The sequence below is a fragment of the Myiozetetes cayanensis genome, unplaced genomic scaffold, assembly GCF_022539395.1.
Source record: "Myiozetetes cayanensis isolate MyiCay16 unplaced genomic scaffold, myiCay2020 scf9, whole genome shotgun sequence".
Taxonomy (NCBI): Eukaryota; Metazoa; Chordata; class Aves; order Passeriformes; family Tyrannidae; genus Myiozetetes; species Myiozetetes cayanensis.
The window spans coordinates 7,057,334-7,072,775 of record NW_026088185.1 but is presented as its reverse complement, the minus strand read 5'-3'; the positions used below and the strand labels follow the sequence as shown (position 1 = coordinate 7,072,775).

Genomic DNA, 15,442 nt, shown 5'->3' with positions numbered 1-15,442 from the left:
TGATGGGAAATCAGCTCCCCTCCTGCCCACCACCCCTCAATGTATGTGGTGTTTACATAGTGATTACTTAGTGTAGATATGAAGTGTGAGATTTATGTAGGGACACTTATCATGATTCTACTTAGCTTCCCTCACTATAAAGGCATCTGAAAACAAAGTGCTACACAGATATATCTGACAGCACAAGAAGCTGAAATCAACTTGGAAATTAATTTTGAATAATCGTTCACTTAGCCTGTTCAGAACTTTTTTATAAAGATGGTCCTGTGACAAAGGCAAGCTATCAAGTAACTAAAAAAAACCAAAACAAAAAAACCCCGGAGGCACTGTTTACTTTCCAACTTTTTTGTAGTCCCCAAAGCCCTTGTTACGCTTAAATAAGTAAAAAGGTTGACAACTAAAAAACAGGGTAAACCCTTAGTTACCTTATAATGCAGCAAAACTTGAGTTTTATCAGGCGTTACGTTCACATCCACAGCAGAGGCAGGTACAGTAATATTCAAAAAGAAAACAGGATATAAACGAGTACAGTCCTTGTGTGTCATCATACTGTAGTATTGTCGAATTAACTACAGATTGAATTAATACAGAGATGTCAGTAAAGGCAATAAAATAGACAAAAAGGCACAGAAACAAAATCTGACATTACAAAAGCCTAACTGGTTTGTTGGTTTTGTTGGTTTTTTGAAGTTAAAGGAATGCTAAAAAGGTTATATACATGTATGCCAGAAAAATCACCAAAAGGGCAGTTACTGGTGGTTTCCATTTCTTCACAGACAAACTGAAAAAAAAAACCAAAAAGGAACAATTCCAAGATACTAATGGAGGTTCTGAATGAATGCATTGATTGCACCTGGAAGAAAAGATATGGTGTGCCCAATGGATGCAAATGGGATGCAATGCAATGGATGGATGGCAATTTTGATGTTTCTTTCCTCAATCACAACAAATACTGCTAGTTGTTTTTTAAAGAAAATCAACTTATACAGCACACAATCACACTGCTGTCTCTTTCACTCCAAATAAAGTCTGTTTGAGAAAGTAGCACTTGGAATACAGACCTGCTCTTTTCCCAAAACAAGACCAATTTGTTCCTTTTATTAATTCAGTTGTAAATTTACAGCTTTTCTCAAACTCTTCTTGTTCTTTCTATTTTCTCTATAATCCTCCTAAAAACTCCTCCAAAAGACTACAAAAATATTCAGTTGTTTCAGAATTTTGGTGCTGTTAACTATAAGGACCAAATAAAAGATCTTTGCATTCCCCTCTAGTATCTTGGATCCCTCCTCCCACAAGACATACGTAGTGGAGAAAAGAATATGTTAACAAGACAAAAAAACCCTGAAGGTGTAAAAATTGATTAAAATTTAATTTTTCATTCCTAAATATTGTCTAAATAACATTAAATTTATTGAAATATTGCTGAATCCCACCTTGAATCCAAGCTTCTGTGGTCTGGTTAAAGAAACCCTCTCTGTCATGGGATTCAAGCTGAGCTTTGAGCTCCCAGAAGAAACAAGCACATCATACACCGTGTGGAGATGGATTAGCCGCCTTTGGCTCTCAACATACTAACACAGGTTCAGAGTTCACACCTACAAAGCCAACTGAAAATAACTTCATTGTCTCCACCTTAAAAGCTACACAGCCACTTTGGCATGAATGTGATTTTCTTTCCTGGCAATGGCAAGGATTAGGACAGCAAGGCTGCTCCAAGTGAAATACTGCAAGGTTCAGTAGTGACAGAAACCCAAGAGTATCAAATTCTGCCTACACAATGCTTAGCTGTAGCCAATGCTGCTGCACTATCACTTTCATTTCTACCCAGTGCATATACAAATTTAAAGGGAAAGTATGGGTGTTTGCTTGACAAGCCCACAACAGAAGTGGACAAAATAAAAACTTTACAGAAGAATTCTCTTACAGGAAACTGCACAAAGTTCCCTTATGGGAAATTGCACAGATGATTTCTGCAGGCTAATACAAAGAAAGAATCAACTGTTCTGGTCTCTTGCATAGAGCATCTGAAATAATCTTTCTTTTAAACAGCCAAAAATGTAATGTCCAGCTCTGTGATGGGGACTGCAGCAAATGGAATAGAAATGAGGGACCAGCAGCATCAGATTTGTGGAAGGGGGTTCTGTTGTAGATGCCAATACATTCACCTGTAGCTCTCTATTTTATGTGGGAAAAAGGTTGTAGACTGCCTATGTGTCTCTGTCCTCCAAGAAATCACATTTCTGTTCCTTGAATTAAAAGCTATAGATTACCTTCAGTATTTCCTTCTGAAGAACTGGACGATTATTTATAAAAATGAAACTCCTTTCTGAACTTGAAAGACTTGTCAAAGAACTGTCTGACTCAGCTTTTGGGAGAAATCCAGAAAGATTTATCTGCAATGATAAAACAAATACAGTGCAAAAGTCTTTTAGAGAAACCAAAAAGGCTCTTTGAGAGGTGAGATCTTAAAATGCAATTGTACAGGAGTCCAAGCCATTCAAATGCATGCACTTCTTGAAAGCTACAATATAAAAAAATAAACATCCTCAAAGAAAAAAAAAAAGGAGGCTGAGAAAGATGGGTTTGTATTTATTTTCCTCAACCAACTGACTAGGGAATTTCCCATCTGGACAGCCAGCTGCAGCAGGAAGCATCCTGCAGCTGAGAGAGCCAGGCCAGCAGCTTTAGGTTTGCTGGCTGTGGGGTTGCCAACGTAACCCCTGCACAAGCTAAAGGCACACATTGCCCAACCTGGCCCAGGCAGCAGTGAAACCAGACAGGGAAAGCCCAAAACACAATCCCCCTCCTTTCTACACACAGGGCACCTTAAATAGCCTGTCACAGGGCATTTATTCAGGCCACCTAAATTTACCTACACCACCTGTATCCGAATCATCTGACTCTCAAGAGTGCTGAGCACCCACGATTCACAGGCTGCAGCACAACCTGTGAGCACACAGCACTGCCAGGGAACCTTGGAAACAACACATGATTTGTGTACCTAACTTGAACTCTGAGTTTTAAGATTTTTCTGTCCAGATACTTTAACAGGTTTTTTAGGTCAAAATAACTTGTGCTGCCTGTCCCATCACTTCCCCCTCTCCCTCACCATGCAACTCTGGAACTCTTGGATCAATTTCAAATGAATCTGATAAAGAAGCAAAAATCCCAAAGATACCATAGTTCCACAATTCCTGTGATAACTGACAGCTGTTTGGAGAGGACAGCCTCAAGATAATGACCTTACTAAGGAAAAGGCAATTGCAACTTTTCAAAAGCCAGGATCCATCAGCGTGCAAAGAGTGACATGCAGGCCAGCCCTCACTCTGCCCCACACATCACTCCATTGCCACCTGCCCAAACTGATAGTGAAGGACCACTGGGGCATCACGAGGATGGAGATTTTTTTGGAGATATGGGGAAAGTCTGGAGAATGTTCTGGTAGCACAGATACGAGACCTCATTAGCTCTGCTTTTGGCAGCACCCCTTGTATTTACTAAAATCCAAATTATCATGCTTTTGAAACGGAATTTAAACTCCCTGGGATTTGGCCTGTCCTTCCCATTTATCTACGTCACAGCAGCTCTCTGCTCATGTGCTCCCTTTATTCCCTGTTGACCTTGTCCCAAGCATTCTGTGCTAAAGCTGGCATGTTCTGGTCAGCAACGTCACGCAGAACCAAACACCGCTGGTCAAGCTGAAGAGGTCTCAAGTATCTGTTGGGTGATTATCAGAAAACAACACGCAGCACTTCAAGATTTTATTCTGCAGCTTTAGCACATCCTCCCTGAATGCTCCCCCTCCACGCTTCAAGGCTCCTTTTCTTTCTAATTCACAAATATTTGTACAAGTCTTTCACTTGGAACAATATTTTTATATACAGAAAACATTAAAGCAAAACTGAAAATCTCTGAATAACTCATTTAAGAAGGTGCCAGATTTAGAAATGGCTGACTGCTGTTACTATTTAAAGCCATGCAGAGTTATCAGTATGGTTGTTAAAAGTTATGCACAATTTATAAAACTTGTCTCATTAGAATGTTCAATTAAAAAAAATTTACATAATAATCAAAATATATCTGTGATGAGTGGACAGCAAAATGCCTTTCTTTAATTTTTATTTTTTTCCCTGTGGCACATGCATTTGCTAAACTTAACCTTTACAGAAAAAGAAGATACTAGGAAAATTTCCTGTGTGAAAGTTTTCAGCCCAGATAAATCTATCCATTTACAAGACAGGGGATCTGGAAATCATAAATGTTGTTTTGTACATGTAAAAAGTTGTGCCAATTCTTTATTTAGTTTTCTTTTTATTTTACAAGTAGCTCTGGAGTTTGCATGCTTTGGAGTCAACTTGAAATGTGTTCTTGTTTCATTCAGTGCTCATAATAGAAAACTTTTGAAGACCAGTCTTTAAAATCCCTGGATCACTTGTTAGAGAAGTTTTAACTCTGCAGTAAGGTACAGCAAAATTAGTTTTGTTTTCAGAGCAAACTTTGCAACAAAGGAATATGAAGCTACATAATGAACAAGTAGGACTTAAAAGAATGAAAGAGCTGCCCTCTGGTCTGTCTACTGAATGAGGCATGGATCTAAATGGGAAGGAAAGCTATGCCTTGTCCTTAAACACCTATTCCAGTACCTGCATACAAGGGAGAAAAAAACGGTTACACAGGCAACTTAATTCTATCACTCTATAGTGTTTGTCTGCTTAATCTAGAAACGTCCACAGTTTCTGAACATCAATTTGTGCATGAGCATTATGCATGGATCACTTATACACCTATAAATGATGCACGTGGTATTTTACACACTATTTAGAGACAGAGGGAGAGATGGAATGTTCCTCCACTTCTATTCAAGGAATATGGATGCCTCATGATATAGCAGGGAAGTAATGTGAGAACCTGAGTGCCTCCTTCAAGCTAGTCCCTTCTAAATACCCCCATGTCTTCCCTTTGGAGCCCCCTGCACTTGCCCTGCTGCATTCAGGTAGGAACAGCTCTGGATGTTCTGTTCAGATATAAGCAACTAAAACTTTGTCAACTACAAAAAGTGTCTTCTTCTTCCTCATTTCACTGCATTTTTGCTGCGAGCATTTTAACAAACTCAAGATTTAAGTCTGAATAATGCTATTAAACCGTAAACCAAATGTGTAGTCAGACTTATTGAAGTCTGAATAATGCTGTTAAGCACCACGCTGAATGCAGCGTTGCTAAGTTGTGTTTAACAGCCCTCGTGACTTCACAGTGATTCATCTCATCTATGTGACTGGTCAAGATTTATTACTACAAGATACAGAAAAATGCAACTTAGAAGGTTCCATAGTAGCAAGACTCCCCCTTATAAAAGTGTCTTCAACAAAAATGGAAGGAGACTAAAAAATTTTTGAAAACATTAGACAAAGGAGAGTATCATGGGGAATTCCCTCATTTTCAACAGGGGCAAAGGAAGCCAAGTGCACTGAATTTTCTGGAAACCAGCAAGTTATTTACTTCAAATTCATGTTTGGTGGAAATTTTGCAAACTTGCCTTCTAAGTATGTTTTTCTTTTGCTGCTCAGGTTCCTCTCACTGAAATTGAGGGGATATTCTTTAGAGCGCAAGGCTAAGAGGCCACGAAGATGAGAACGATCTAAAAGCTTAGATATTAATCAGTGTACAGCCTTCCTGTGGGCCAGGAATCCCAGCTTGGACAGCTCTGAGCAATCAGCAATTCTGCATTTGTCATCACAACTGTTTTTACTGCCATTTGATCAGTGCCACATGAGTCCTGATGGGATGATTCTTGGAGTGGATTTTCAATCACCAAACCAATTAATTTTACGGAGAGGACAGTAATAGAAGCAAATGCATTAATCAGATGTCAATCTGGGGACACATCCTCTTTTTCAGCCTCCTTCTATTTGAATATTGACTTAGCTCTCTTCATCGACAGGCTTTAAGTTAATTTGGGAGAAGGAAGTTTAAACTCACCTCAGGATATTCACAGCAGTGCTGAAAAGGTACCATACTGCCCATAATGGCTGTTCCCAGAACTGACATACAGGCCATTTTGTGATCTGACACCCTGGTCTTCTGCCAAATAACTGCCTGAAACAAATGGCACAGAGTCAAATTTTTGACATTATATTTGCTGAACTCAAGTCATGTCTATGAACATGCATATGCAACTGCACACACACTGTATATGTAACATTCTGTACTTTGACCCTCTGAAAATCACAACTTTCAGCGTTAACTGACTCAGTACAGTACTTTTTGGCACGTCTTCTCATATTGTATTACTTATTTAGACTCAAAACAATTGGAAAACTAAACAAACCTTGTATTTATGGATGTTACGTGGCTAATCTGGACTTCTGTACCTGAAGCAATTGTTAAACACAAATGAATACAAACACAACTTCTCCTCTTCCATACACAGCAGTAGGCTTTGTGGTTTTTTCTGAGCCCATAAATTGAGGGTTCATGATGTGTCTCTAACATGGTGCTCAACATGTGAAGTTGGGCACTGCAATGCCTGTGTTACTCACTCTACCTATTTTGGTAGAGATCAGGCTATTAGCTGTCCATTCATAGTGCTCACCTGGATACTCTAGGTCTATGACAAGCCTGCTATTCAGAAAGGAAAGCATTTATTTGTCTAATGAAAACTTTGTAATAGAAGGACGAAGGAACAACTGCTCTATTTGCTACATATCTTGGAATACTATTGCAAAGACTTGAAAAGTTCAATAAGGCAAAATGCACTTGAACTTGCAACAGAAGTTACCTGTCAAGTCCACTTATGGATACAAAAAGTATTAGCTACTTTAGAAGGTGAAATTTTGTCTCTCACTAATGACAAGTCCTATACCACACAGTCACAAATCTGCTGATTCAACATTAAAAAACAATTTCATTAGTTGATTTTCTGCTTCTGTGCAACAGACTGTTACATTCAGGTCCCCTTTACTTTTGCCACTGTTAGATGCCTGAGTGCATTTCAATATGCAACCTTCACACACAAAAGAAAAAAAAAACATTCAGCAAGTTGCATTTTAAATCAGATGTTACAGTGCTGCTAAAATTTATGGTTTCAGTAGGTGCTAGGTGTCCAATGAATTCAAAATGAGTTCACAGTACTCTGATACAGGATGTTAACCAAAAGTGTGGTGGGAGAAAAAAATACACAAGCACCCATCTCAAGAAATGCAATACATAGCCTTAAAATTCCACCTGTCCCATGGGATATTTGCTGGCCTTCAGGGTTGAATTCCACAGAAGAACATAGTGTTCCTGTAAAATGATACTCCCCTCCTACAGGACAGGTGGAATTGTGAAGCTTTGAGACTGCTGAGCCTAAACTATTCCCCAAATCTTTAACTTTCCATTTCCACATACACTCTGCAGCATTTGCAAAGTGGGGCTCTGCAGTCCTGCCTGAATCAAGTGTAGCTCTGAGACACCAGCCTGGCAGCCCCTTGCACATGCTGACAGCTTGGTCATCCTACAGCGAGCCTGAACCCCTTAAAACACAAAGCACAATTTACGTCAGGGAGGGCAGTGAATAGACAAGGGGCAGAAGGAGAAGGGAGCAGGCAGAGGCACGGGCTGGGTGTCCACAGCTCTGGCAGGGAGTCCCCACTGTGCTCCAGCAGCAGAGAGGGAAAGGACAGCCCGGGGCTGCCCAAGGCACGCTGCCTCTCAGCCTCTCTCCTCTACACCTGCTCTAAGTCTCCTCAAAGATATTTTGGAGTGATGAAAGAATCTGTCCTCTTCTTTAGAGCTCCTCTTATAAAACATATCCTGTACTGCTTCTATTTTAAAATTGATTACTTAAAATGGAAACACAAAGTGCCAAGCGATTTTTTTCTTTACTGGATATATTTTAAATGAAGCGCATGTGACCAAACTGAGAAAGACACTTGTTATATGACTAATATAAACATCATGCTGTTTATTTTAGGTTATGCTAATGTGAGGCTGCAGGTACAGATATAAATCTTAGCTGCTGATTAATGCAAGGTTATTACACTGCTTGACCTGCTAAATGGCTGATACTCAGAACTGTGAAAAGATCACTTGAGTAAGGTGGAAAATGAGAACTTATTAAATGTAAACTTGCTAAAAGTAGATACTGTAATAAGTTCAGACTGGCTTTTCAACTAGTCATATATTTATCAGATACTAATACTCAGTCCTACACATAATTTTAGAAAATAGTTACCACTGTAGATTAAATTAAAGCTTACATACTAAAGAAGCCAGGCAATTTCCAATTTCTATATTCCTAATTTCTATATTATATGAACACTGAATACAGTGTGTACTCATTTTTAGCCCTGACTGCACATTATGGAGCAATAACACAGGAAGAGCTAGTAATTTAAAGAGAATTATTTTTGTAGAGTCTCCAGATGTAACAACAGGCATTAAAAAATTCACAAAGAAACAATGCCAGTTCCACTTATTTTAGAAAGTGCCTGTTTCTGTGAGGTTCCTGCAATACCCTATTTTTTTAACCTTACTTATACCCTTTAGTTTAGCTAAAAATACACCCCCCACACACCCCCCAAATTTTTTTTCTAGGTCATATAAAGCGGGTGTTGAGGATGAGCCAAGGAAGAATCTGACTCCAGTCAGTATGATGATGCTGCAGAAACAGCCCACTCAAAGATATATTATTACACATGGCCCATCTTGGGTTTTGTAGAGCTAGCCAAATATATCCCACCTCTCTCCTTGTTTCATTGAAGGGGATTGCACGATCTGGATATTACAAAATGTCATAAATCTACTGCACACATACAGAAGATACATAGGTCTGTGTGTACCTATTTCTCTCCACCCCAGGCAGCCCTAGGACATAAGCACACATTTCAACCTACATGATTCTATGACTCCATGCACACATGGAGTGGGTATCCACTGGTTCAGGATGCATATATAGAGCCCAGAAGGATTCCTTGAAAAATGTGTCATGAGTGGAGAAAGATTCCCCCTCTTCCCACTGGGGTCCCTGGTATTACGGCACTCAGGAGAATTAAGAGCTGCTCAGTATTTTTCTCCTCAAAGACACCAAGGAATGACAGAGAAAAAAATGCAGCTACTCCACATCCCTAACTATCCTTCATATTTAGAACTTCTACCAGCAGCTACAGTGATTTTCAATCACAGACAAAAGGAAAATCTTAATTAGAGCTGGGGACTGGATGCTGTTTCCAGCTGCACCTACTTAAGTACAACTATGACACTACAAGTTAAACCAACTCATCCCATTATTACTACTTAATGGCAGTAAGTTAACAAAGTAGACTTCTACTATCCAGAAACCATATATATTCTTAAGTTGCTTTGTGACAGTCATATCCTGTAAAATTTGAAGGTGTAGAAGTCTAGGTGAGCAAGCAGTTGCACATGAACTGCAGGCTGGTAATGTAACTTGGGTTAGCTCTGTAAAAGAGAACTGTATTCCACAGTCTCTCTAATTTTGTTTTTCATGCTTCCCAAACCCTGTTACCCTGGCACCTCACTGCAGATAGTTAACTCTTTGGGCCAGTACATTCCTCAGCCTTCTTGACTTCAAACCTAATAGCTTATTAGGTTTCAAATGAAAGCATCGCTGCCTACCTGTTGAGAGTAAATGAACAGGAACAAAGCCAGGCAGCAATATTTCAAGTTTGAATTCAGCCCAAGGGAAACCAAAAGACATCACACAGCAGTCCATGTACAATGCCTATAATCATTTTAGCTTAATGATGCACAGACACCTAGCTCCCAGGGCTGGTAAATTCTCTGCTGTAAAAGAAAACGTATCGGTTTTCTAAACCTAAGATCAAGAATAGATCAAGTCTTAACCACATGGTTTACAACCCCAGTTTTAAAACCAGTGGTAAGTTACCTCACCAAAAGACAGCCCTTACGTAAAACCTCTCTTGAAAACAGAAATCATAACCATTTTTCAATTTAGCTTGCAGAACAATTATGCAGCTAATCAGAATTACCTTCCCCATACATTTTATACTTGCCCCTAAGGAATCAGTTGTCCCCTCCATTTTGTAAGTGATGGTGGTACAACTATCAGTGAAGATATGCAGTAGAGAAACTCAAGACACCACTTTTCCACTCATCAGATGCAGCTGACATACCTGTCTATCCCATGGGCATCAGATATTACAGCTATCAAGGGGATTTGTTGAAAGACAGTCATGTTCCACAGCTCTGCTTATCCTCCAGATTTCAGTGTATTCCCTACTCAGATTTCTCTTTCGTGATATGAGAGCACCTTCTCCATGAAAAGGCTTTCCTGAGCATGACAGAGTGGAGAAATGCTCAGATTTGAGAGCTGAGAGGTAAGTTAGGAGAGAAGCTAACAGATACTACAAGGAGCCAAGGATCTTCATCTGGTAACACCTGTCTTTAAAGTCTTTCAAGAATTAGAGACTATGGAGAGTTACAAGTTTTTGACTGTTTTAACCACATATGTTCAGCTGTGGGCGTTCAGAGAAGCTGATCTCCTCTTATGACCAGGTGACTCACCTACTGGATGATGGAAAGGCTGTGGATGTTGTGTACCCAGACTTCAGTAAAGCCCTGGACACTGTCTCCCACAGCATCCTCCTGGACAAACTGGCAGTCCATGGCTAGGACAGGTGTACTCTTAGTGGGGTAAAAAACTGTCAGAATGGCTGAACCCAGAGAACAGAGGGGGTGAACAGAGTTAAATCCAGTTGGCAGTCGATCCCCAGTGGTCCCCAGGGATCAGTATTGGGGCCAGCCCTGCTTAATATCTCTATCAATGATCTGAATGTAGAGATCAAGTGCACCCTCAGTCAATTTGCAGGCGACACCAAGTTGGGTGGGAGTGTTGATCTGCAGAGGATTCTGGACAGGCTGGCTGGATGGGCCAAGGCCAATTGTGTGAGGTTCAACACAGGCAAAGTGCTGGGTCCTGCACTTGGGACACAACAACTCCCTGCAGCGCTACAGGCTGGGGAAGAAAAGGCTGTGGGAAAGAGCCTGAAGTTGCTGGTTGACAGCAGCTGAACATGTGCCAGCAGCGTACCCAGGTGGCCAATTAGGCCAATGGCATCTTGCCTTGCAGCAGGAATGATGTGGCCAGCAGGTCCAGGGAAGTGATTGTCCCTCTGTAGTCAGCACTGGTGAGGCACCTCAAGTGCTGTGTCCAGTTCTGGGCCCCTCACTGCAAGAAAGACATTGAGGTGCTGGAGCATGTCCAGAGAAGGACAAAGAACATGGTGGAGAGTCTGGAGCACAAGAGTGATGAGGAGCAGCTGAGAGAGCTGGAGGTGTTTGTCCTGGAGAAAAGGAGGCTCAGGGGTGACCTTATCACTCTCTACAAGGTATCACTATCTACAAGGTACCACTCTCACACGGAGGTCGGCCTCTCCTCCCAGGCAACCAGAGACAGGGCAAGGTGAAACGGCCTCAAGTTGCACCAGGGGAGGTTCAGGTTGGATATTAGGAAAAATACTTTCACTGAAAGGGTGTTTGAGTGTTGGAACAAGCTCCCCTAGGAAGTGATGGAATCACCATCACTGAAGTGTTCAAACACTGAGTAGACATGGCACCTCACAATATAGTTTAGTGGGCATGGTGGTTTTTGGTCAAAGGTTGGACTTGATGATCTTGGAGATCCTTTCCAACCTAAATGATTCTATTGAAAGGTTTTTCACCCAGAAGGTGGTTGGGCACTGGGAAAGGTTCCTCAGGGAAATGGTCACAACACCAAGCCTGAGAGAGTTCAAGAAGCATTTGGACAATGCTCTCAGGTATGTGGAGGGACTCTTGGCACTCTGCTGTGCAGGACCAGGAGTTGAACGTGATGGTCCTTGTGGGTCCTATCTAACTCAGGATATTCTAAGATTCTATTAAAACCCATTTCCATACCAGGAGGAAAAAAAAACCAAAAACAACCTCCCAAACAATTAAACTGCTGCCAAAAAAGAGTTTCCAATCCGAATATGTCATTCAGAGGATGTACAACATCACAGTGAATTCCATTTAAATAATGGGAGGTTTAAAAGCCTTTTGTAAAATAGTAGTTAACAAAAATAACATATGTAACTGTGACTAAGTACATTGCTAAGGAAGAGGGAAAAATTCCCATGCAGTTTTGGAAACATCCTTTTCCCGCTAACCTTTTTTTAAGCGTACAGAGTGAGTGCAAAAGCTTTGCAAAAGCTAAAGGCACATCTCGGATTCTGCAACACACACTGCATATGTGAAACAGTAATTGTTTTGAGATTTCAGACATATACTGGGCTGTCATTTGAAAAAAGTGATGGATGAGAAACTGGAAACCTCAAGGAATTAGTAATAGGATATAAAGCATTTCACCTCTAGGTCACCAGTTCAAATTCAACCAGGTTGGTAGTGACCAAAAGTAGTTACCATCTGGCAGCTGTTCTCTGGCTGATGTAAACTGAGTTGAGGGTCTCAGCGCATTTCCTAGTGGACAGGTGTCCTCAGCACAAAAAACCACCATAATTAACTCTCTGTTTGGCTTTCTCAGCCAAGCCACTAAACAACAAATAGAAGTAAAGACTGAGCTGTATTCCAGGTCAGCATGAAAACTTGTTGGCTGCAGAACACTGCAGATTCTTAATCATAATTCCTCTTTATATTTTAAGACACGCAAATTAGGGAGGGACTTAATTTATCATCATTAAATGGAGTGGCTTTTCCAACTCAAGACAGAGCTCATGTGCTGCTATTTCTGCACAGTACAGATTTATTTTCAACATGCAGCCAAAGCAGAGTTTGGAATCGCAATGAACGAGCGAGAAGTATACTGACATTATTAAAAATGGTAAATTTACCCTAACACACTCACTCTGTCTCAAAAATCCACACTTATTACAGAGAACAAAGACACAATAAAAAACATTGGGTTTGGATTATTTGAAACAAACTACTGGTTAAGATTATGCAACTTTGTAAATAAGAGGAGACTTACTGCAAATTAAACAATGAAGATAGCATCTTCTAAGTCAACACCACCAACAAAAAGTTTGGGGGAAAAATACCATCCCCAGTTATTTATATGAGTTTTTAAATGGACCGTGCATCACAAAGTTCTGACTCCTGCCTCTTTCAAGAAACAAACAATATACAGTTCCAGGCAGAACGATGTGTGACCAAGGCTTCAAAGTGTTATGCATGAAAAACACTGGGAAAAAAATATTCCCTTATGCAGAGTTTTCCTCAACAGGAACTGGAAAATTTACTGAGCCTACTTACAGCCGATCTGTACTTTGCACAAGATATGGGACCAGCTGGGTATGGTATGACCTGCTGATGGGCACCATCTAAACCACCTGCTGCCATATTTTTTTCGCAACAGCCCTGGAACTACTAAAAGCTGTGTTTTACCACCTCAAGTAAAACACAGCCAGAGCTCATGGGTGGCTGGAACACGGCATTTCGGGCTGAAGGGTTTGACGCAGTTTAAGCAGTAGCTGACTTCGAAATGTTCTTAGCACGCCTTCAGATAACATTAACTTTAAATAAACTTGCTGAATACTCATGTAAATTATTTCCATTTGGCTGTCTCATTATTCAATATGCTTTCAAGGAACATGGTGATGAAAGAAGAAAAATACCTCTTTCTAACATAACCATACTGGCAAGAGGATCAACATTATCAGTATTCAAAGAATGTCTTGGCAGGATAAACCTTCATAAAAAGAAGGAGCACTAGCTAATCCAAGTTGTCAAAATAGCAATAGTACTTCAAGGGTTGATCTGCAAAGTGATTCATTATTTATTGCTATTGCAAACAAAACATTCTGAGCAGAAAGAACAACCAATTCCTATCTCGGAAACCCACTGATGGAGAGTACACAATAAATGAACTCTAGGAGGACTGATACAACAATATCTATTTTCTCACTTGCTAAAAAACAACACAAAGGCTGGAAGACCATTGTCTGATTTCTTTTCTGTGAAGAATCACACTTAATGGTAATATTTTCCAAACTAAACACAGATATGAAAACAGAACAAGGACACCTTCCACTACACCAGGTTGCTCAAAGCTCCATCCAATCTTCCATGCTCCTTTAACTTCATATAAAATACAAGACTTTAAAAACTGGGGGGATTTGGGTTTGGTTTTGGGTTTTTTGGGTGGTTTTTTTGTTTGTTTCTTTGGGGGGGTGTGTTTTTGGTTTTGTTTTTTTGGTGTGGCTTTTTTTTTTTTAAGCACTGGGTTTGTAATTTATTGAGAAGATTTCTTTGAAACGCACTTTCATTTACACCTTTTTCACTTACTACCCTTTCTAGTCTTTCAACCCATGTTTCCTTCTGTCGTAGCTAATCTGTATCTTCTTGCTCTTTAAGTCTCAGAACCTGATCATACTCCCAAAGTGTATCTTCTTCCACTGCAACAGAAAGCATTGGCTCAGCCTCAAGAATTTGTGATTCTAAGAACTCCTCTGAATAACTGCATATACAATTTGTCTTTTAAATGAATATGTAATGTATGAGATACACGAAAAATTAACAACCATTCTAAGAAGTTGATTCTTTCTCCTGGTAGATTTTAGACAAAAATATAATGGACACCACCAAAAAAAAAAAAAAAGAAGTCACCCAACAACCCTATTCAACAGAGTATTATTGTAGCACAGATGTGCTGTGGAATCAGTATAGAAAAAACACCTTCTGATTGGAACTAATAACTGTAATGACAATAACAGTTAGCATCTAAAGGAAAAGATAAAGAATATTCATGTTCTGTGATAAGCTAAAACGAATGCACATTGACCTACTGCAACCTGCTATACATTGGAAATTCAGAATTTCAAATTTCCTAAAAGATATGACACAACAGGTAACTTTTTATTTTACAAAGAATGAAAACATCAGTAGAACAACAGGAATTTGCATTCAAATTTTTTAATGTTCAGTTCAGTTTTTAAGTTTCAGACTATTTTAAAGCATCTCAACAGAGACAGACCACACTTTCTGTCTGACTTCTTAAGCCTTTGATTTTCCCATCTCAGCAACAGCTACTGAGCGACCTCTTGTGATGAAACATTTGAGCACTTTTGCACTTGCCTACCTTTTCTTTCTAAATAAATTAAATGAACAAAAGTGCAAAATGAAGAGTCAAAAAATCAGCCCCATCTCTGCCATTACAATGAATGATACTGCCTGAACTGGGTATTGAGGAATGTACTTCTCAAGCCAATAGGACAGGCAGTCAAAACCAAAGTGCAATGGCAACTGTCACACCACTCTTCACATCATTTTTGCAGTAAGTATTGTGAAAAAGACAAGTGATCACCTTTTTGTACATCATTGTCATTGCATTAAAATAAGCAGAGAAAAAAAACCAACAAGATATGTAATAGTCTATTCAAAGGTGATGAAATCAAAATACTATAAAAAAATCATTTGCAACTTTCGAGAGAGGGCAAAACCAAACCAC

At 39.8% G+C, this 15,442-nt stretch overlaps 1 protein-coding gene across 3 annotated transcripts in view; it reads right to left on the bottom strand.

The window, feature by feature from the left end:
* The window catches only part of PMS1 (PMS1 homolog 1, mismatch repair system component), a 43,940-nt gene that overhangs the window by 17,299 nt on the left and 11,199 nt on the right, over window positions 1–15,442 (bottom strand). For all 3 annotated transcript variants that reach the window (XM_050340047.1, XM_050340048.1, XM_050340046.1), the window contains 3 exons: window positions 5,977–6,093; window positions 2,271–2,393; window positions 426–569 (listed from right to left, as the gene is read on the bottom strand). In XM_050340047.1, coding sequence (XP_050196004.1) covers window positions 426–569; window positions 2,271–2,393; window positions 5,977–6,093 — 384 coding nt within the window. The remainder of the gene's footprint in view (window positions 1–425; window positions 570–2,270; window positions 2,394–5,976; window positions 6,094–15,442) is intronic.